Consider the following 23,260-nt stretch of genomic DNA (forward strand, 5'->3'; position numbering starts at 1 on the left):
AAAATATAATTTTATTAAGTGGGGTTTGGCTGGTTACGCACTCGCGCATCAGCTGACGAGAGTGCTGCTATTTGAGCTATTTTTAGAAAAGGCCAGCGGGCGACTCATCTGGTCCTTACGGGCGACCTGGTGCCCGCGGGCGCCGCGTTGGTGACTCCTGATGTAGAGTCTCCGAAAAAACTAACATGCATTTTTCTGTAATGTGAGAGCAGAAAACCCATCCACACACGGAGAAAAAAAGAGATGCCCAAACAGAGATTCAAACCAAGATCTCTTGACTGTGCGGCGTACATGCTAACCACTAGGCCACCATGCAGCCCATGTTATGATATCATATATCTCATTGATAGTTTAATTAATGTACTTTTCAGAGGGTCAACAAAAAACTACCTGCAGCTGTGTCTCTGGGCCGCTGTTTGGAAGCCCCTGCATTATGCATTACTTATGAGCTGCCTCATTTCTGTCGTTAAATATGCTGGTGTTCTGCAATGAAAAAACATATTAAGAACTAAACTCTGTTATGTTAATCATGAATTTGTTGTAGTCTACTTTGCTTAGTCTAAGTGTTTAATTTCAATGCATGGGAGAGACAACAAGGCCGAGTTGATTATCTTGCCTTTCAATAACTACTTTGATTGCAGATCACATGAGGGTGCTTATGTTGGTGCATGACTGCATTAAATTAATTGGACTGTCTGCCTCTGTAGGTGTCCGCACTGGCTTTCAATGGCAACTCTACAATGTTGGCCTCTGCACAAACGGGTAATTATTGTGTAGTTCGAGTATGGAACTACCTGAAAGGTAATTGTCTGGCCATGTTCAGGATGCAAGCCCAGTCTGTTACCTCTGTCAGGTAACCAGCTGTTATCTTACATGCAAAGTCAAAACAATACTAGCAGTAGGGACTGCTTTTCCTTCACTTAATGAAATTTTTTTCCCAAAGCTTCTCATACAGCGGCGGCTTTCTCTGTGGAGTTGGCAAAGACAACCACGGCAAAACGGCAAGTACTTCAAATGCAACTTCTACCCCCCCCAGATGCTTCAAAGGCCCGAATTTGTATTTGGTTTTCAAAAGATGCTGCATGGGTTACTGAAGTTGTCATTTTATTTTAAATGAAATGCCTCTTCTAAGTAACTGGGTACTACTTGAACTTTTGCTTTTTATTGTTATGTTCTGTTTCACAGTTGGTCGTGGTATGGAACACGGTTAATGTTAGCAATGGTGGAGAAGTGAGCATCTTGGCCAAGACAAAAACAGATGTGGACATTACAACCATGAAGGTTGCAAACTTTGATGATACAAGGTACGCTCCCTTCTTGTGCACGTGTACTACAGGTTTCCTAAAATTCTTTAATACTTACCATTTCATGTTGATAAGTATTCTATAGTACTTTTCTTTGATTGTGTGCTTGTTTGTGGTTTCAGGCTGGTGTCATGTGGTCATGATAACATTCGTCTGTGGCGGGTGCGCAGTGGCATACTGCGTTCCTGTCCGATCAATCTTAGTGATTATAAATCATTGGACTTCACTGATGTGGCATTTGAGGAAGGAGACTCCCCTGATCAGCATCTTGAAGACCGAACTCTGTGAGGAAGCAAATTCAATATTCAATTCAGATTTTTTATAGGTCTAACTTAGGAGATAATTCCCTCTTTGGTTGTCTCATCTTAGATTTGCTAGCAGCCAAAGTGGCCACATCTTTGAGATTGACTACACCAGAGTTGTCATTCGAAATGTCAGGTGGTTGTTTCCAATGCCACGGCAGGAGAAATTGACTTTAAACAAAGGTCGGTATTAAATAATTTGGTCATGAATGTTTCACATTCATGAGCTGAAACAATAAGTGTTTATTTTCATTCAGGTCACGGCATCGCAATAAACAGCATCAGCGTGTCCCCATCTTTCTGTGCCACGGGCTCTGAAGACGGCTACCTGCGGCTTTGGCCTCTGGATTTCTCCGGTGTCTTCCTAGAGGCTGGTAGGCACTTACTTGGAGCAAGCGGATTAATCTTTAATGCATCAATGCTTGTGGAAAGAAAGGGAAAAAAACCTCTGTGTTCAAACATGATTGCCGTGAATAAGTGTGATTTGATTGGTCATGGGGCAGTATAGCTCGGTTGGTAGAGCGGCCGTGCCAGCAACTTAAGAGTTCCAGGTTCGATCCCCGCTTCCGCCATCCTAGTCACTACCGTTGTGTCCTTGGGCAAGACACTTTACCCACCTTCTCCCAGTGCCACCCACACTGGTTTAAATGTAACTTAGATATTGGGTTTCACTATGTAAAAGCGCTTTGAGTCACTAGAGAAAAGCGCTATATAAATATAATTCACTTCACTTCACAGTTCCTGAAAGTTTCACTTTTTTTATTCATAGGAAGAGCAAAGGCAAAAGTGTGCACGAAAGAGCAATGGTGAAGTTGGAAGATTGTTGTACTTACTAAGCATCCAATGAGCTGAGCAGCTCACACTTCCTAGGGGACATATTTTTATGGTATCGAGAGATTGTTATGGTATGCCATCATGTATTATATCCAACATTACGCTCCTATATGAACATAAGAAAAATTAGTTCTCTCAAGCAATTAGAGAAATAGATAATTAATTACAATCTGTAATCAATTAATCTAATTTTTGATCTCACCTAAAAATGCTAAGAAAAGCCCTCAATTTAGGGTATTTTAATTTATATGAATATTGTGACAGATCAAAGTTAGTTTTTCGATACAACTTCTGATGCACCTGAACACATCCGCAGTGATGTTTTTGGGGTCATAAGATGTTTCGGGTCTTTCAAACATCATTCACCCTCTCCAAGGTCACCCAACCGCAAAAAAAAAAATATATATATATATAAAAATGCGGTTTGTGTTCAGGTGGCACTGGCTTGTCCTCCCCATGGTTCTTCTCTTAGGATCAATAGCCATCTCGAGGCTTTCTCAGCGGCTTCAGTGATGTTCTTGATGGCTCTGCTCCTTGCTGTTCCTGTGATGCCCAGGGCACTTAAAGCTTTGTGGAGTGAGTGCCCCACAAATCCTCTTCTGATGGGAATACATATTGCCCTCCAGCCTTGGTCACGACAGCTGATGGCCAGGGGCCGTACTTATCAAGCTTCTTAGAGTGCCATTTTACACTTAAGTCCTGAGAATTTGCGAAATTTAGTCCTACTCTCAAACTTAAGAATAAAAGCTTTTTATCAACGTTCTTAAGTCTAAGAATCACTCCTACTCTCCACGATATTTAAGAGACCTTCAGAGGTGTCTTAAGTGGTTAGGAGTTGCCAGCAGGGGATGGCACTGAGGCGAGAGAGACGTGCGCGAACATTCAGGGAGCAGAACGATGTTCTGGATTTGTTTGATGACGAGCAGCTGATCAAACGGTATCGTTTAGACAGAGCGGGTATTATTTTTGTCACAGATTTAATACTTTTCGATTCCATGTTGATTTCTGCATGTGGCTGCAGTGGGCTAGTATATATAGAGCTCCCAACAGGTATAAAAGAAAGGGCATCTCTATCCTCCTTCAAAACCGCAATAAAAGTTCACCTCCAGGCAGCTACAACCCTAAACTAACACCCTCCCCGGATTGCTAATAATCAAATGTAAACAATCAAATGCAGATACTTTTTCTTTTTCTTATGCCTTCTGATCTCTCTCTCTCTGTCTCTCTCTCTCTATGTCCACTACTTGATGTCCATATCCCCCCCACCCACCCCCCCTCCACACCCCTGATTGTAAATAATTCAATGTGATTATCTTGTGTGATGACTGTATTATGATGATAGTATATATGATAGTATATATCTGTATCATTAATCAATTTAAGTGGACCCCGACTTAAACAAGTTGAAAAACTTATTCGGGTGTTACCATTTAGTGGTCAATTGTACGGAATATGTACTTCACTGTGCAACCTACTAATAAAAGTCTCAATCATTCAATCAAAAACCCACACCAGTTTCAAATTAGTTGCCTAATTAATGAATTGGAAAGAAAATGTTATGACAGTAGCGTATACACACATACCGTGAGGTGAGTGACGTCAGTGAGTGTGTGGGCGACAGAAGAGAGGGAGCGGTAGCGTGAGTGCCGGCGGGGACTAGTTTGTTTTGTATTATTTTGTAGTTTATTGTCAAAATATACACTCCCATTGTCCACTTAAATATTTCCAAGATATTCCTTTATTCTTAGACAACGGATTCCCTTCCGTGATTGGTCATTTCTATGGACACAGAAATGACGTCACCTAAAATTCCATTTACGGCACATAGTAATGTCGTAATTCAGCTCTGAGTGTGACACTTAAGATTCAGTCCTACACTTCGCTGAAAGTGTGAGTAAGACGCTTGATAACTAACTTTTAAGTGCAGCTTTCAGCGAAGAATTTATTTACTCTTAAGTCAACTCTTAGCAGACTTCTTAGGAGTAATTCTGAGAAGCTTGATAAATACGGCCCCAGATGTTCATATAGTCATGGCCAAAAATATTGGCACCCCTGCCTTTCTGTCAGATAATGCACCACTTCTCCCAGAAAATTGTTTTTTTTGTTTGCATTGGAACAACACAAAAAAAGCCAAATCTGATATTATTTTACACAGAAATCAAAATATGGACTGAACAAAATTATTGGCACCCTCAACTTAATATTTGGTAGCACACCCTTTAGAAAGAATAACTGAAATCAATCACTTCCTGTAACCATCCAAGAGTTTCTTACATCTTGCTACTGGAATTTTGGACCACTCTTCTTTTGCAAACTGCTTCAGGTCTCTCAGATTTGAAGGGTGCTTTCTCCCAATTGCTGTTTTTAGATCTCTCTACAGATGTTCTATAGCAGGGGTCACCAACCTTTTTGAAACCAAGAGCTACTTCTTGGGTACTGATTAATGCGAAGGGCTACCAGTTTGATACACACTTAAATAAATTGCCAGAAATAGCCAATTTGCTCAATTTACCTTTAACTCTGTTATTATTAATAATTAATGATATTTATCTTTGTGGAAACACTGATCATCTTAATGATTTCTCACAATAAATATATATAGAAACAGATAAATATCAATATGCAACACTTTATTTTTATATTTTCTCTAAGTGCCCATTTTTCAAATTGAACATTTTCAAATGATCACTTCTAAGACAGTCTTGTGAAATCACAATATCCCATTTTAACTAGCTAGCCACTAACATTTTTTAACAAATCATGAATTACTTTGCACCATGTTTGTGCAAATAATAACCTATGTAAAATACAAAAGTAAACTCTCAAATTTTTAAATCATGTCACACTTTGAACTGGACACCAAATCTGTTATCTGTTTCTTTGTCAGTTAGTGGGAAGCCTGGCATTGCATGCTGTTAACTAGTGTGTTGTACTCTGGCGTGTAACTTGACACTGCAACTCTGAGTGAGTCTTGCAGATGTGCATCAGTGAGGCGTGTTCTGTGTTTGTTCTTGATGAAGTTCATGTCAGAAAAGGCTGATTCACAAAGATAAGATTTTTCCTCATTGTTTGCGGAACCTTCTTAATCTTTTGGACATATTTTCACAGCAATCTGGCCTTAAGCTTAATTATGATAAATGTAAAATGTTAAGGAATCGGAAATCTAAAGGGAACGTCCTTTCGAATGGAATGCAAAGTGCCTGTTTTGTGGACAGATGGACCAGTTAACATACTTGGTGTTGTTGTCCCAGAAAATCTGGAAGATCTAGGCTCAGTAAATTATGATAATCGACTAAGAAAGCTGGACAAAATTATGCAATTATGGAAAGGGAAATCCCTAACCTTGTATGGTAAAATGTCTATTGCCAACTCGTTAATTATTCCTCAATTTATGTATTTGTTTTTGTCATTACCAGCTCCATCACAAAACTTTTTAAAGATTTATGAGCGGAGGGTCTTCGATTTTGTCTGGAACGGCAAACCAGAAAAGATTAAAAGAAAGGTTTTGTACAAAGAGTATGAATATGGGGGCCTGAAACTTCTCAACCTTGAAGCTATGTGTCTGTCTTTAAAAGCATCAATTGTTCCAAAGATGTATTTAAACATTGAGTGGTACACAAATGTCCTGTTGGACAAAAAACATGTACTGTATCAAAAGAAGGTGTATCCTTTTTTACAAGTGATCCCCTCCCATTTTTCTTATGTAGAGAGTCTGCTGGGAAACATGGCGGGGTTCATAAAGGAAACAATCCACTCATAGTGGTGTTTTCAATTTTATGTGCCAGAAAAAAGAAACGATATTTTGCAGCAGATAATATGGATGAACTCTAATATTGTAATAGATGGAAAGCCTTTCTTTTGGAAAAATATGTTTGAAAGAGGAATCATTTTTGTCAATGATATTATCAATGAGAATGGTAAAATTATGAAGTATGATGAATTTAGAACTATGTATGGTGATGCTTGCTCAAGCTTTTCATTTTATCAACTAACTGGAGTAATTGGGAAAAGATGGAAACAAATAATTAATTATGGAACTACTAAATTATTAGTTTGTAAACCTCTAATAAGAAATTCTAGTTGGCAAAAAGGAACTAAAGTAAATAGAAAAATATATAATTTTTATTTAATAAAGAAATCTTTGAAGGCTGCCCCATACAACGCATATGGAAAATGGGAGGACTTTTTTGACTGCCCGTTGCCATGGGATGCCATATTCAAACTAATCTATAAAACTACTATCGATGTGCAAAATCGTTATTTTCAAATTAAAATTATTTATAACTTCTTACCCACAGGGAAAATGTTAAAATTATGGAATATGACAGAGTTTGTTGTCAGGAGCCTGAATCCACCCTGCATTTGTTTTGGTATTGTCATATTGTGTCTTTGTTTTGGTATTGTCATATTGTGTCTTTGTTTTGGGTGGAAGTTGAAAAAATGTGTTTAAGGATTGGTTTGTTTATGAAGCTTAATGTGGTTTCTGTTATTTTAGGAGAGTTCATTGACAATCATGATTTAGTCAATTTAATTACAGTACTCGGTAAAAGGTTTATTTTTAAGGCCAAAAACAGATATTCACTTAGTATTACTCTCTTTAAAACATTTATTCAGTATTTTCTAACTTTAGAAAGTTACATGGTTGAAAACAATAATGATGCCAAAAAACATTTAAAAAAAGATGAGAAGTCCTCAAAGGCTTATTTTGAAAGTATAATTATGTTTATAGATTATATGATATCTGTTGTTGTGTTCCCTAATTTGAGTGACCTGGACATAATCTGGACTGTACATAAATGCTTATTTTGAAAATGTAAATATGTTTATAAATTATATGCAATCTGTTGTGTTCCCTAATTTTTTTCTGTGTACATGAATGAAGGTGTGTGTTGCTGAGTCCGACTTGGACATTATCTGGACTGGGCCTGGTTTTAAAAAACCTTTAAACAAATCTAATTTCATTGACAACCTGGTCTGTTGAAGATAAGGCCCTTTTTTAAAAAATAAAATAAAATAAGATAAATAAATAAAAAACATTTTCTTGGATAAAAAAGAAAGTAAAACAATATAAAAATAATTACATAAAAAATAGTAATTAATGAAAATGTTAGTGGACCAGCAGCCTATACAATCATGTGTGCTTCAGGGACTGTGTCCCTTGCAGATGTGTTGTCTATGTTGTGGGAACCAGAATATTGGTAGCAGAAAGAAATAACCCCTTTTGTGTGAGTGGGTGTGGATGAGTGTGCATGGGGGAGGTTGTTTGGGTTGATGCACTGATTGAAAGTGTATCTTGTGTTTTTTCTATGTAGATTTAATTTGTTTTTGTTTTTAATTAATAAAAAAAAAATTTAATTTTTTAATTTTTAATTTTTTAATTTTTAATTTTTTAGAACAGGCCCGCGGGCGACTCATCTGGTCCTTGCGGGCGACCTGGTGCCCGCGGGCACCGCGTTGGTGACCCCTGTTCTATAGGATTTAGATCTGGACTCATTGATGGCCACTTCAGAACTCTCCAGCGCTTTGTCTTAAGCCATTTCTGTGTGCTTTTTGAAGTATGCTTTGGGTCGTTGTCCTGTTGGAAGACCCATGACCTCTGACGGAGACCCAACTTTCTTACACTGGGCCCCACATTATGCCCCAAAATTCTTTGGTAGTCCTCAGATTTTAATGATGCCAAGCACACAGTCAAGTCATCTGGTACCAGAAGCAGCAAAGCAAACCCAAAACATCAGTGAATCTCCACCATGTTTGACTGTAGGGATGCTGTTCTTTTCTTTGAAGGCCTCATTTTGTTTTCTTTAAACAGTGTGATGATGTGCTTTACCAAAAAGCTCCACTTTAGTCTCATCTGTCCACAGGACATTCTCACAGAAGGATTTTGGCTTCCTGAGGTAAGTTTTTGCAAACTCCAGTCTTGCTTTTTTATGTCTCTGTGTCACCAGTGGGGTCATACTGCATCTCCGACCATAGCGTCCCTTTTCATTGAGATGGCGGCGGATAGTGCGAGCTGACACTGTTGCACCCTGTGTTTGCCGGTCAGCTTGAATTTGTTTTGAAGTGGATCAAGGTTCTTTATCCACAATTCTAACAATCCTTCGTTGCAGTCTTTCATCAATTTTGCTCTTCCGTCCTCGTCCATGGAGGTTAGCTACAGTGCCATGGGCTTTAAACTTCTTGATGACATTGCGCACAGTAGACAGGAAGATTTAGATCTCTGGAGATGGACTTGTAGCCTTGAGATTGTCCATGTTTTTCCACAATCTTGGTTCTCAAATCTTCTGAGAGTTCTATGCTCTTCTTTCCTCCAATGCTCAGTGTGGTACACACAGCACAAAGATTAAGTCAACTTTTCTTCATTGGCTGCAAGTGTGATTTCTGTATTACCAACACCTGTTACTTGCTAAAGATGAGTTTAATTACAAATTAAAGGAGCATCACATGCTTAGTATACAACTAGTTATTACAATTTTGAAAAGGTGCCAATAATTTTGTGCAGTCCATTTTTGTAGTTCTGTGTAAAATAATATCAGATTTGTTTTTTTGTGTGTGTTCCAATGTGAACGAAAGAAATACACATGTGAATACCAAAGCATTTGTAATTTCAACAATTTTCTGGGAGAACTGGTGCATTATCTGTCACCTCAATATTCTCATTCTTCTGGATCTCACCGCAGCTTTCAACACCATAAATCACTCCATCCTTCTCTACCACCTGGAAACTTCCCTCAACATCACTAGCACTGCACGTTCCTGGATTAAATCAGGAACGACAGACAGCAAATCATATCCATCAATAACTGCAAATCATCCATCTTCCCCCTGTCCCAAGGTGTCCCCCAAGGTTTGGTACTTGGCCCTCCCCTCTACACCCTGTACATACTCCCACTTGGACAAATGTCAACATGGCCTCAGCTATCATTGCTATGCTGACGACATTCAGATCTACATTTCAACCCGGTCCATCACCCCTGCCACACACACCACCCTCACCAACTGCCTCACTGGCATAAACATCTGGATGAACAATAGCTTTTTCAAACTCAACCACAGCAAAACCGATCTCATAATTGTTGGTCCAAAATATCTAACCAAATCTGTTAAAGTTTTCAACATATCCTTAAACAACCTCACCCTGTCCCCCGCCGCACATCCGGAACAATGGAGTCATCTTGGACAATAACATTTTATTTGAAGATCACGTCAAACACATCACTAAAACAGCCTACCTCCGCCTCAGGAATATTGCCTGTCTTCGACTCCCCCTCTCCTTCTCTACTGCTGAAAGACTCATTCATGCATTCATCACCTCCAGACTGGATTATTGCAACAGCATCCTTTATGATTAATTTTCCAAAGTCCTCCATAAACTACAACTCATGCGAAACTCGGCTGCACGCCGCCTCATTCGTTCCCCGTCGCTATGACCATATCACCCCTGTCCTACAGGAACTTCACTGGCTACCTATCCTGCAGCGCATCCAGTTCAAAATCATTCTCCTGACCCACAACATGGCCCCGTTCTACCTCTCTGACTTCCTCACTCCTCACATTCCTGTTAGAAACCTGCGTTCCACCAACAATCACCTGCTGTCCTCTCCTCATAGAACTCAGCACCGAACCTGGGAGGACTGTGCCTTCTCCATCGCTACCCCCACCCTCAGGAAATCTCTACCCCTTTCCATCCGTTCATGTCATAATCCTACAATGTTCAAAAGACTATTAAAAACCCACCTTTTCAACATTGCTTTTAGAACTAGACAAACCATCTCATAACACAAAGTTATTTTAAATTTTGTCCATTTTCATGTTGACTGGTTGTTTTATTTTACTGTGTTTTTATGATTATGATCATGTTCAATTTTGATTATTGTGTTGGTGTCTTTGAGTGCCTTTTAAAAGTGTTATATAATTGAAAGGAATTATTATTATTGTTATTATTATTATTATTAAAAACTACAATATGGCTGACGGCGAGAAGACGCAGTCAAAGTGGAGGCACGTAAATACGACCGTCCACATCATGAAGAGATAGTCAGAAAGCAGCTTGAAGATGCTCTGCAAAACATAACCTAGGTAAACTTTTGACCAAAAAACACTGACATATGTTATGTAAACTTCAAGGAAGTGTTTTAAATGTAGAAAATAAACAACATAATATGACACCTTTTTGAGTTACAAGCATCCTCCCCATTAGTGTAGCAAATGCCATAGTGTAAATTCCACCCAAAACATACACTATATTGCCATAACTATTTGGCCACCTGCCTTGACTCACATATAAACTTGAAGTGCCATCCCATTCCTAACCCATAGGGTTCAATATGATGTAGGTCCACCTTTTGCAGCTATTACAGCTTCAACTCTTCTGGGAAACCTGTCCACAAGGAATTTTCAACCATTCTTCCAAAAGCGCATTGGTGTGGTCACACACTGATGTTGGTCGAGAAGGCCTGGCTCTCAGTCTCCGTTCTAATTCATCCCAAAGGTGTTCTATCGGGTTCAGGTCAGGACTCTGTGCAGGCCAGTCAAGTTCATCCACACCAGATTCTGTCATCCATGTGTTTATGGACCTTGCTTTGTGCACTTGTGCACAGTCACGTTGGAAGAGGAAGGGGCCTGCTCCAAACTGTTCCCACAAGGTTGGGAGCATGGAATTGTCCAAATTGTTTTGGTATCCTGGAGAATTCAAAGTTCACTGGAAGCAAGGGGCCAAGCCCAACTCCTGAAAAACAACCCCACACCATAATTCCTCCTCCACCAAATTTCACACTCGGCACAATGCAGTTCGAAATGTAGCGTTCTCCTGGCAACCTCAAAACCAAGACTCGTCCATCAGATTGCCAGATGGAAAAGCGTGATTCATCAATCCAGAGAACGCGTCTCCACTGCTCTAGAGTCCAGTGGCGACGTGCTTTACACCACTGCATCCCACGCTTTGCATTGGACTTGGTGATGTATGGCGCCTTAGATGCAGCTGCTCGGCCATGGAAACCCATTCCATGAAGCTCTCTGCGTACTGTACGTGGGCTAATTGGAAGGTCACATGAAGTTTGGAGCTCTGTAGCAACTGACTGCAGAAAGTCGGCAACCTCTTTGCACTGTGCGCTTCAGCATCCGCTGACCCCTCTCTGTTAGTTTACGTGGCCTACCACTTTGTGGCTGAGTTGCTGTTGTTCCCAAACTCTTCCATTTTCTTATAATAAAGCCGACAGTTGACTTTGGAATATTTAGGAGCAAGGAAATTTCACAACTGGATTTGATGCAGAGGTGGCATCCTATGACCGTTCCACGCTGGAAATCACTGAGCTCCTGAGAGCGGCCCATTCTTTCACAAATGTTTGTATAAAGAGTCTCCATGCCTAAGTGCTTGATTTTATACACCTGTGGCCGGGCCAAGTGATTAGGACACCTGATTCTGATAATTTGGATGAGTGGCCAAATACGTTTGGCAATATAGTGTATGAGGCCTCATGTATTAAGACTTACATGGAGTTTTAAAAATAATTGCGTACGCTCAAATTCAGAAAACGTTTGCATGAAAAAATTAATTTTTATTAAAATGTGAGCACGCATTAATTTAAGTACATTTTTAGTACATCCCAATTACCGTAATTTCCGGACTATAAGCCGCTACTTTTTCCCCTCGTTCTGGTGCCTGCGGCTTATACAACGGTGCGGCTTATTTACGGCCTGTTCTTCTCCGACACCGACGAAGAGGATTTCGGTGGTTTTAGTACGCAGGAGGAAGACAATGACACAATAATTAAAGACTGACTTTTCATATACCGGTAGGCTGGTTATTTTGATAACATACAGGCAAGCACTTTGTATTACTTTGCACCGTTGTATTATTTGTACTCTGCACGAATGCTGTTCGCCATGTCAAAGATGTGAAAGTTTGATTGAAAGATTTATTGTTAATAAATGGGACGCTTTGCGTTCCCAAACAGTCATCTCTGTCCCGACAATCCCCTCCATGGTAGCAGGAACCCCTATATACTACGGTAATTACACATCAAAACCCTGCGGCTTATAGTCGGGTGCGGCTTATATATGGAGCAATCTGTATTTTCCCCTAAATTTAGCTGGTGCGGCTTATAGTCAGGTGCGGCTTATAGTCCGGAAATTACGGTAACATGGAATTGAGTGCACAGAAGAAGTAAATTTATGTCCTTGGCTCGATCTTTTACATTGTTGAAATCAAACGTTGACAAAGCCCAAACGACCACGTCTGTGTTGCCAAAGTATGTAGAAATGTGCATACGCCAGCCACAAGGTTGCTGTGAGGCACTGCTCATTTCCACGTTCAGTTCACTATTGATACATCTCAACTTTGCTCTCAAAAAGGGCATACGCCATGTTTTTGAGCGTAAGCACGCCTAATACATGAGGCCCATTTTCACTGCTAACGTTAGCTGTGACTGCAGCTGCGACTGGGTGGGTGAGCTGCCACGGTGGTAAGCAAACTTCTCACTTCTCAGCCTTTGTGCGTTTTTGAAAAGAACATTTCACATTAATTGGACAAAAACTCGCTAGCAGCAGCAGAGTCTCCTCTGCGGAGAAGAGATGAGAAGCGGTGACTCTGCTACTTAGTGCTCCTCCATTTGCCCAACTACAATGACAGCCTATCAGCTTCTTCAAAAGAAGCCCAAAGACGATGACATCCAATCGATGTCTAATCAGGATGTGACTGACCATACAGAGAGAGTAAAGTTAGAAATTAAAAATGTAATTAATGAAAATAAAAAATATAACACGTTAAATATTTATGTAATTAATTTCAATTAACACTATAATTTCATGCCCTCCAATTTTATCCCTTCTTTTAACCCAATGTTTCTCTAGAACACGAGGGTCCTGTAAGTGTGGTGTCTATATCGTCAGACAGCATGCAAGTCCTGGCCGCCACCTCAACAGGTAACCTGGGATTCCTCAACGTAACAAGTCGGGGTTACAACACGCTGATGAGGTCGCACACGGACACCGTGCTTGGCTTCAGTGTTGATGGGATTCGCCGACATCTCACAACCGCTTCTTCAGACGGCACAGTACGCATTTGGTCTATGGACTCCTTGCATCAGGTAGGTCTCATGATCACATGATATAGCAAACAGGAAACATTAGGATTCCCATTTAATCCAAGAGGCAAAAGAATCCAGAATGTTCGTATTTCCCAAATGCTCTGTAACAACTGGAGCTACTATGTCAGAGTTCAACAGTGAGCTACATTTGATAATGGAGCTTAGTCACAAAACCACGCAGGGATCACAAATCACCTAACCTGCTGTAATGACACTGTCCATTTTGCATGACATTCCCGTTCACTGCTAAAAGACTATTCTGTGCTGTTGTCTCACATTCACAGCTTTATGACTTTGTGTCAGAAGATAGGCCCTGCTCGGTGGCCTTCCATCCCAGTGAGCAGATCTTCTCCTGTGGCTTCAACTCTGGTATTGTCAGAGTCTTTGATCTCTCCTGTGGCAAGCTCATGGTTGAACACAAGTATGTATCAACACAAATAGGATAAAATATTGTCAGGTAGAGACTATGGACATGTTCCATTTGCTTCAATTAGGTTTTTCATGTGAGGTGACAGGAAGTGGCTTGCACAAGTATACATACCCCTTAAACTTTTCCATATTTAATCACATTACGACCACAAACATAAATATATTTTATATAAAAAGACAACACAAAGTGATTGTGAAGTTGAAAAAATGTTTACATAAAAACAATTTTTTATTGTATTTTATACAAAAAATAAGTTAAAAGGGCATTGTGCAAAAGTAATCAGCCCCACTGAGTCAATACTTTGTGAAATCACCTTTTACTGCCCATTCTTCTTTGCAAAACAGCTCAAGCTCAGTAAGACAAGACGGAGAGTGGTCCAGAGTCACCATGGGCCTCTTGGTTGCATTACTAATCAGAGCTCCTCTTGTTCGGCCTGTAAATTTAGGTGGACGTTTTTGTCTTGGTAGGTTTATAGTTGGGCCATACTCTTTCCATTTCCGTATGTTGAATTGAACAATGCTCCGTGATATGTTCAAAGCTTGGGAAATATTTTTAATAGCCTAAGCCTGCTTTAAACTTCTCCACAACATTATCCCTGACCTGTCGGGTGCGTTCTTTGGACTTTGTATTGCTGTTTGCTCCCCAATAGTCTCTTAACCAACCTCTGAGGCAGTCTCAGATCAGCTGTAGTTGTACTGAGATTAAATTACACACAGGTGGATAATATTTAGTAATTAGCATTCAAAGGCAACTTTTGAAGGCAGTTTAGAACCTTTATTTAACCAGATAAGAAAACCCATTGAGATCAAGATCTCTTTCACAAGGGTGACCTGGCCAAGAGGTCAACAGCACATATCACAGAGCAGTTTCAAAATAAATACATTAAGACATACATTTTAAAATACATAAGAGAACTGTAAAACAACAGAGATTTACATCTTTAAAAACACAGGCACTGTGCAAACGTCTCTCGCTGTTTGTCCCTCAGGACAGAACGGAAGGCTCCAAATGGAAGTAGTTCTGTAAGTTTCAGTTTCGTCTGCAATTCATTCCATGCCATAGGGGCAGCAATGCCAAAAGCTCTTTTGCCAAATTCAGTCCGTACATGAGGAACAGTTAAAACATACAAATTGTTAGAACGTAATGCGTAAGAGCTGCTTTTTCTTTGTAACAGAGTACACAAGTATGGAGGTATTAAACCTAAAAGAGCCTTATAAATTAAAGTCAGCCAATGTGTGTATCTGCGTGCACTCAATGAAGATAAGTCTGAATTCATATACAGTTGACAATGGTGGGTGAGACTACGACAGCCAGTAACAAATCTTAGTGCTGAATGAAAAACAGTGTCCAAGGACTGGAGGCATTTAGATGAAGCACTAAAATAAAGCACGTCTCCATAATCAATTACAGGCAAGATAGTTGCTGTCACCAATTTCTTTCTGACTTTAAGAGAGAAGCAGTTTTTATTTCTAAAAAAGAAACCAAGCTTTACCCTAAGCTTAGAGACCAAGTTGTTAATATGGGCTTTAAATGAAAGCTCCTGATCAAGAGTAAAACCCAAGTACTTGTAATTTAAGACCTGCTCTATAGGGTTTCCATTTGATGTTACAATATTCGGAATATTTTCCAGTAGCACCCTTGAATGAGAGAAAACCATTACCTTGCTTTTATCTGTATTTAAAACCAATTTAAGATCAAATAAGCGAGCCTGGATGACATCAAAAGCAGCTTGTAAAAACTCAAAAGCCTGAGTGATGGAGGTTGAGCAGCAATAAATAATGGTGTCGTCTGCATAAAAATGGTACATTGCATTTGACAAATTATTACAAAGATTATTTATGTAGATAGAAAATAAAATGGGCCCCAGCATTGAGCCTTGTGGAACGCCTTTGGTAATGTCCAGTAATGAAGAGGTGGTCCCAGCCACCTGTACACATTGTGTTCTGCTGGAGAGATAGTCTGTGAACCAAGCAGCTGCATTTTTAGATGTGAAGTGAATTACATTTATATAGCACTTTTTCTCAAGTGACTCAAAGCGCTTTACATAGTGAAACCCAATATCTAAGTTACATTCAAACCAGTGTGGGTGGCACTGGGAGCAGGTGGGTAAAGTGTCTTGCCCAAGGACACAACGGAAGTGACTAGGATGGCGGAAGCGGGGATCGAACCTGCAACCCTCAAGTTGCTGGCACGGCCGCTCTACCAACCGAGCTATACCGCCCAACTAGATAATCCAACGTGATGAAGGGCTTGAATTAACAGACTGTGGTCTACTGTGTCAAATGCTTTTGACAAATCAATAAATAGGGCGACACAATATTTCTTGCCGTCTACAGCCTCGATTAAATCATTGAAGACCTTAAGAGCAGCTGTAATAGTGCTATGCTGTTTTCTAAAACCAGATTGAAATGGAGATAACATATTGTTTGATTCTAAAAAATCCTCTAGCTGGTTACTGATGATCTTCTCAAACAATTTTGCTAAAATGCATAATTTAGAAATTGGTCTGTAATTATTTATATTTGTGGGTTCACCCCCTTTTAGCAGGGGAAGAACAAAGGCGGATTTCCAGATTTTTGGAATGCTTTTACTTGTTAGACTTAGGTTAAAAATATGCGAGAGAGGCTCAGCAACAAAATCAGCAGCCAATTTTAAGAAAAAGGGTTCAATTTGGTCAGGTCCTGCTGCTTTAGTTGTGTCCAGGCTCTTTAGTGCACTGTTTACCTCGGATATTGATACAGGTGTAAACTCAAAAGTGCAGGTGCTGCGTCTATTTACAGCCTGTGGTGTATTTGGTATATTAACATTAGTTAAACCAACATTTGACAATTGAGGATTCAACGACTCAAACAAGGATCCGGCAGAAACAAAATACTCATTAGAACAATTTGATATAGTTGTCTTGTCAGACAAAGTACCAGATTGAGTAATTAAAGGACTTGGAAAGTCATTTGTTGTCACATGATTTAAAGAAGCTTTTATGGTTTGCCAAAACTTTTTGGGATCATTTATATGTTTTTTGCATTCATGCAAAGTTGGATGCGCTCAGAAAAAAAAGGGGGCTGAATACTTTTGCACACCGCACTTTTCAGTTTTTAATTTGTAAAAAAATGTTTTGAATCATTTATAATTTTCTTTCAACTTCTTTCACATGAGATATATTTATCTTTGTGGTTGTAATGTGACAAAATATGGCACAGTTCAAGGGGTATGAATTATTTTGCAAGCCACTGTATATGATGCATACTGCTGTGCATGATTGAGATCTTGGACCAGTCCATTTGGTGTCTGGCTTATTGCATAGTGCTCACAAATGCAGTTTACTGAAAGCGTAAACCTTAGCACATGGTAATGACAGTAATTTGTGTTTTTGCAATCCCATTATTATAGTGATTTCAGTGGTGAAGTGGTGGGTCTTGCCTTTTCTCCCGATGGAAGCTCCATGTACAGCGCTGGTTCAGAGGGCTCTCTTGCACGCTACACCTCTTCTGGGAAAGGCAACCAGTTGATCAAAGTTGTATGTGCGTATACACTATGCTACCTCAGGTTAATTGATGTCATGGATCAAGCTTGACATGTTCATATATGTTGGTTATCAACGAGTTAGCCAATTAAAATGAGGAAATCTTGATTTCCTGTTTTAGTGAACACCAAACATGGCAGACACTGTCGTAAGAGTCATTGATTCTCTCTCAACCTGATGGTTTAGGTGGTTTGGTGGCCCGAGGCACTGGCCGCGCTCCAGATGCCCTCACAGTGAGCAGTGACAGCCACTGTCTGGCGTTTGTCGGCCCCTCCGAGTACACAGTCACCATAGCTAACGCAGTATCTCTAGAAGAGGTACTTTTCACTACTGTTTCCACTTGAGTACTTCTAAAATGCACTGTATCCACTAATTGATATTGAATTGACTGAAAAAGAGTCAAGATAGCTTCTCTCTCTTTATGTGGCATTCTCGCCTGATCACGTTGCCTCATATTTTTGACTCCTCATCCAGTCGCTCAGAGTGGATGTGAGTATTTTGGACGTGGACAGCAACTTTCTGGATTCTGCGCTGAAGGTTTGCTTCTCTTCAGCCTCCCCTAAGCATTTGTTGGTAGCTACATCCGCAAACAAAATCCTCTGGGTTGACACTAAAACGGGCTGTTTGCTCCGTCAGGTAACAGGCACAAATTTAGTAGCAATTGTGACAATGGAATGTTTTACGTCTGACTCTTTTTCATCCTTACAGGTGACCAAAGTGCACAAGCACTGGTGTTCCTCTCTGGCTGTGAGCGAAGACAGACGATTCTTAGTAACAGCAGGACATATTTCTGTCAAAGTGTGGGATTACAATATGCAACTGAAAACAAACTCACAGGTACATGATAAGCAATTAATTTACATAGTTTCGATCACAGGTGTCAAACTCAAAGCCTGGGGGCTAGATGTGGCCCGCCCAATTGTGTTATGTGGTCTGCGAAAGCCTGAAAATATTGTGCGTCAGTAAAAGCACTTCTTATTTCTTACTCTATATATTCCTTCTTTCAAATTTGCTGGATCAATTGCATGCAATTGCATGTCTTTTAAACATTAATATTATCTCATCATGCAACAAACATATTATAATTAAATCTTTCAAAATTAACAAGTTAACTCGTCATTAATCACACAAAAAGTATCGCATCAATCATGTATATACGTAGATTAATCAGTTTGTTTTGACTGTACATACCCCTTTACCACGGATGGTTACCTGAAAGGCAGCATTGGTTGTCATGTGGTCAGTGATCAGGTCAATGCATACGCCAGTTTAGAGATGAATAAGGAGATGCTGACTGTTGTGCTCGCTTGGGAATTTTACTATAAAATACACCCAGGTGGGACTTAAGATGAAACTGTTGAGCAAATAAATGACATGCATTCAAATAGAACATTTTAAAACATGTTCCTGGATGACATTCTCAAAACAAAATTGTATTTGTGTCCAACTACTGGGTTCTTTTATAAGTTAATTTAATTTATGCAAGCAAGTAACTCAAAAGTGTGATCAATCAGATTTTTTTTTAAATATATGTATTATTTACCAGCAACAATTGAAATGTATTTTAAACTTTTTTGTTAAAATTAAAATAAATACACAAATGTCTGCCTGTCGCTCTGACTTATGATTTCTCCATTAAAAACATATTACATTTATTATTGTGTAATCAATGTATAAGCAATTTTTGTAATATCATGAGGCGATTACACATTAATATTCATGTATACTTACTGATACAAACGGCCCTTTAAGCGCAACCATACCTGCAATGTGGCCCTCAATGAGAACGAGTTTGACTCCCCTTGTTTAGATGGTCACTGATAGTAGTTTATCTACTTCTTTTTTCATAGTTCAACTTCTTTTCACTTTTTACTGGTTTACATATTTATTAATACAAACTGAGTTTGTTAATTACTTTGTTGTTCAATCTGTGCTTTTATTATATGTATTACATCAGTAGTAACTCAAACATGTATTTTTTTTAAACCAGATGTTTATAGGTCATAGTCAGCCCATCAACCAGGTGAGCTTTACCCCTGGCCAACTGGGCGTGGTCTCTGTAGGGGACGCCATATTCCTGTGGGACTTCCTGGCACAGCCTATGGACTTGCTGCTTTCCCACTGGTACTATTCACTATAAAATGTTTGTTTCTAGTCGCGTATGTCTATGTAACTCATCTCTCAGGCCAAACTCATGTCTTTACCCACAGTTCAAGACCCTCATCCTCAGGTACAGTTGGGTTCACCTTACCATTGTGACTTCGGTTCCTTTCACGCTTGATCTGATTGACCGTTGTAAATGACAAGCTGTAGGTGAGGTACAAGCCTGCAATGAGTTGCCTCGACAAAGTGCACCGCTCCCCTTCTCTCCTCCACCGCCAGTGGATATTAGCGCCATGGACACCCAAGAGTTTGAACAGGACGGTAAAACTGTTTTCATCAAGCTCTCGTGTAGATTACTAAACTCAATAATGCCTTTGCCATAATTAACACATTGTACTGTACGTACCTGTATGTGTCATAAGTAACTGGAGTTGCATGTTTGTTTTTTCCCAAGCTGACCCCGATACAGATAGCTTCCTGCTTCTCAAGACCTATGAATACCCTTAACCAATAATATATAAATATATATATATATATATTTTTTTTTAGATTTAACTGAAGGTTGTGCAGTCCTTTCTTTGTGTTTAGCTTTATTGCAGCTTCTTTAGTAACGGGCAACTTTGTAGGTCACAGGTGTCAAACTCAAGGCCCCCGGGCCAGATCAGGCACGCTACATAATTTAATGTGGCAAGTGAAAGTCTTGATATAATATAAAAGTATTTTATCTTTTCCTACTGTATGTATTTGTTCTTTCCATTTTGACAGAAAAAATACATGTATCGTGTGCAATTGCATATCTTTTCAACTTTAATATTATCTGCTGGAAATACTGCAACAAATATTATGCTATCATATATTTCAAACATTTTTATTGAGTAAAATAAAAAAATTAAAATCTGCTTGACTTATAAATTCAAAACAGGATATCCATCAAATTGTGCACTAAAAAAATGACAATAGATTTTATCGTAAGGAAACTGGCAGCTTAGTTGCCATAATTTTACTGTAAAAGCATTATTACCTTTTTTTTTCATTTTCAGTAATATGCTGTAAAAAACACCATAAATTGTGGCGACAGAGCCGCCAGTTTTTTTTTCTGCAAAATAAAAAAAAAAATTTTTTTACAGTGTTTGTAAAAAAAAAAATACATACCGGTAATAATCAAATGCATAGACAATTTTATATGATATCATGGGGTGAATCCCTATACATTTTATATTCATAAGTTTTTCACGGTTACAAACTGCCCTCAGTGTGCGATGTTTTTCCTTCCTTTGCGTAATGTTTGCAGAGCATTTGGTGCAAACATTGGCATGCTGACAGCGGGAACAAGCATGCTGTCAAAATAATAATCTGACCCGTCAGTTATTTGGACATTATAACTTTGTTGTGTAGTGTAGTCAGGTGCACACAAAACTACATACTCAAGCGCACACAATAGAGGGAGACTCGCGTCACGTAGAATCCAGCCAAAAGGATGTGGCACATCTTGATGACGCTATATAAGTGCACTGTAGCACGCTTCTTGAAGGTCATGTGACCAATGGACGGGACCAAGTGGTCTTATTTTGGACTTAAGTCATGGCGTTAAAAATATATTAGGTGACATTAAAGAGCTATAATATATACATTTATATACTGGATTATGTTTACCATGAGATATTGTGAATTCTTACATAGATGTGTACATTGAGGGTACAAGTTTGGTTTGATGACCCTTTTTCCCTGTGTGGTATGCCCATTTCCCACAGTGATATGCCAGGGGAGGGGCTTGAAATATTTAAGGGAGGCTGTTTATTTAGTCGGGGTGGGAGTAACTAAGATGCTTGTCTGGAGAGATGGAGTAGTGCTGAAAGTGAGTCATGATTTTTGAGCTGCAGATGGTTTTTTTCATTCCTGCATTTTGTAAATACTTATTTTTTGTGTTTACTTTTCATTTTCATGCATTTTTGCACTGAATATATTTTTGCACCATGTTCACTGCTTTACTTTATTTGGTGCAATAAACATCACCAACAAGTGTTCTGCGATTGAACCATCATTGGTTGCATTGTGTATATATATATATATATATATATATATATATATATATATATATATATATATATATATATATATATATATATATATACAGGTAAAAGCCAGTAAATTAGAATATTTTGAAAAACTTGATTTATTTCAGTAATTGCATTCAAAAGGTGTAACTTGTACATTATATTTATTCATTGCACACAGACTGATGCATTCAAATGTTTATTTCATTTAATTTTGATGATTTGAAGTGGCAACAAATGAAAATCCAAAATTCCGTGTGTCACAAAATTAGAATATTACTTAAGGCTAATACAAAAAAGGGATTTTTAGAAATGTTGGCCAACTGAAAAGTATGAAAATGAAAAATATGAGCATGTACAATACTCAATACTTGGTTGGAGCTCCTTTTGCCTCAATTACTGCGTTAATGCGGCATGGCATGGAGTCCATGAGTTTCTGGCACTGCTCAGGTGTTATGAGAGCCCAGGTTGCTCTGATAGTGGCCTTCAACTCTTCTGCGTTTTTGGGTCTGGCATTCTGCATCTTCCTTTTCACAATACCCCGCAGATTTTCTATGGGGCTAAGGTCAGGGGAGTTGGCGGGCCAATTTAGAACAGAAATACCATGGTCCGTAAACCAGGCACGGGTAGATTTTGCGCTGTGTGCAGGCGCCAAGTCCTGTTGGAACTTGAAATCTCCATCTCCATAGAGCAGGTCAGCAGCAGGAAGCATGAAGTGCTCTAAAACTTGCTGGTAGACGGCTGAGTTGACCCTGGATCTCAGGAAACAGAGTGGACCGACACAAGCAGATGACATGGCACCCCAAACCATCACTGATGGTGGAAACGAAAGCAAATTTTGCATTTCCTTTGGAAATCGAGGTCCCAGAGTCTGGAGGAAGACATGAAAGGCACAGGATCCACGTTGCCTGAAGTCTAGTGTAAAGTTTCCACCATCAGTGATGGTTTGGGGTGCCATGTCATCTGCTGGTGTCGGTCCACTCTGTTTCCTGAGATCCAGGGTCGACGCAGCCGTCTACCAGCAAGTTTTAGAGCACTTCATGCTTCCTGCTGCTGACCTGCTCTATGGAGATGGAGATTTCAAGTTCCAACAGGACTTGGCGCCTGCACACAGCGCAAAATCTACCCGTGCCTGGTTTACGGACCATGGTATTTCTGTTCTAAATTGGCCCGCCAACTCCCCTGACCTTAGCCCCATAGAAAATCTGTGGGGTATTGTGAAAAGGAAGATGCAGAATGCCAGACCCAAAAACGCAGAAGAGTTGAAGGCCACTATCAGAGCAACCTGGGCTCTCATAACACCTGAGCAGTGCCAGAAACTCATCGACTCCATGCCACGCCGCATTAACGCAGTAATTGAGGCAAAAGGAGCTCCAACCAAGTATTGAGTATTGTACATGCTCATATTTTTCATTTTCATACTTTTCAGTTGGCCAACATTTCTAAAAATCCCTTTTTTGTATTAGCCTTAAGTAATATTCTAATTTTGTGACACACGGAATTTTGGATTTTCATTTGTTGCCACTTCAAATCATCAAAATTAAATGAAATAAACATTTGAATGCATCAGTCTGTGTGCAATGAATAAATATAATGTACAAGTTACACCTTTTGAATGCAATTACT

At 39.4% G+C, this 23,260-nt stretch overlaps 1 protein-coding gene across 2 annotated transcripts in view; it reads left to right on the forward strand.

Annotated features, from left to right (window-relative positions):
* The window catches only part of wdr90 (WD repeat domain 90), a 79,087-nt gene that overhangs the window by 32,169 nt on the left and 23,658 nt on the right, over positions 1-23,260 (forward strand). The window contains exons 12-26 of one of the 2 annotated variants that reach the window (XM_062055911.1): positions 708-853; positions 944-1,001; positions 1,186-1,304; positions 1,427-1,588; positions 1,674-1,789; positions 1,864-1,980; positions 13,289-13,524; positions 13,809-13,945; positions 17,345-17,475; positions 17,664-17,794; positions 17,952-18,113; positions 18,186-18,314; positions 19,468-19,601; positions 19,688-19,707; positions 19,785-19,901. In XM_062055911.1, coding sequence (XP_061911895.1) covers positions 708-853; positions 944-1,001; positions 1,186-1,304; positions 1,427-1,588; positions 1,674-1,789; positions 1,864-1,980; positions 13,289-13,524; positions 13,809-13,945; positions 17,345-17,475; positions 17,664-17,794; positions 17,952-18,113; positions 18,186-18,314; positions 19,468-19,601; positions 19,688-19,707; positions 19,785-19,901 — 1,915 coding nt within the window. The remainder of the gene's footprint in view (positions 1-707; positions 854-943; positions 1,002-1,185; positions 1,305-1,426; positions 1,589-1,673; positions 1,790-1,863; positions 1,981-13,288; positions 13,525-13,808; positions 13,946-17,344; positions 17,476-17,663; positions 17,795-17,951; positions 18,114-18,185; positions 18,315-19,467; positions 19,602-19,687; positions 19,708-19,784; positions 19,902-23,260) is intronic. The other variant, XM_062055912.1, reaches the window with a different exon arrangement.

Source organism: Entelurus aequoreus, linkage group LG08 (assembly GCF_033978785.1).
Source record: "Entelurus aequoreus isolate RoL-2023_Sb linkage group LG08, RoL_Eaeq_v1.1, whole genome shotgun sequence".
Taxonomy (NCBI): domain Eukaryota; kingdom Metazoa; phylum Chordata; class Actinopteri; order Syngnathiformes; family Syngnathidae; genus Entelurus; species Entelurus aequoreus.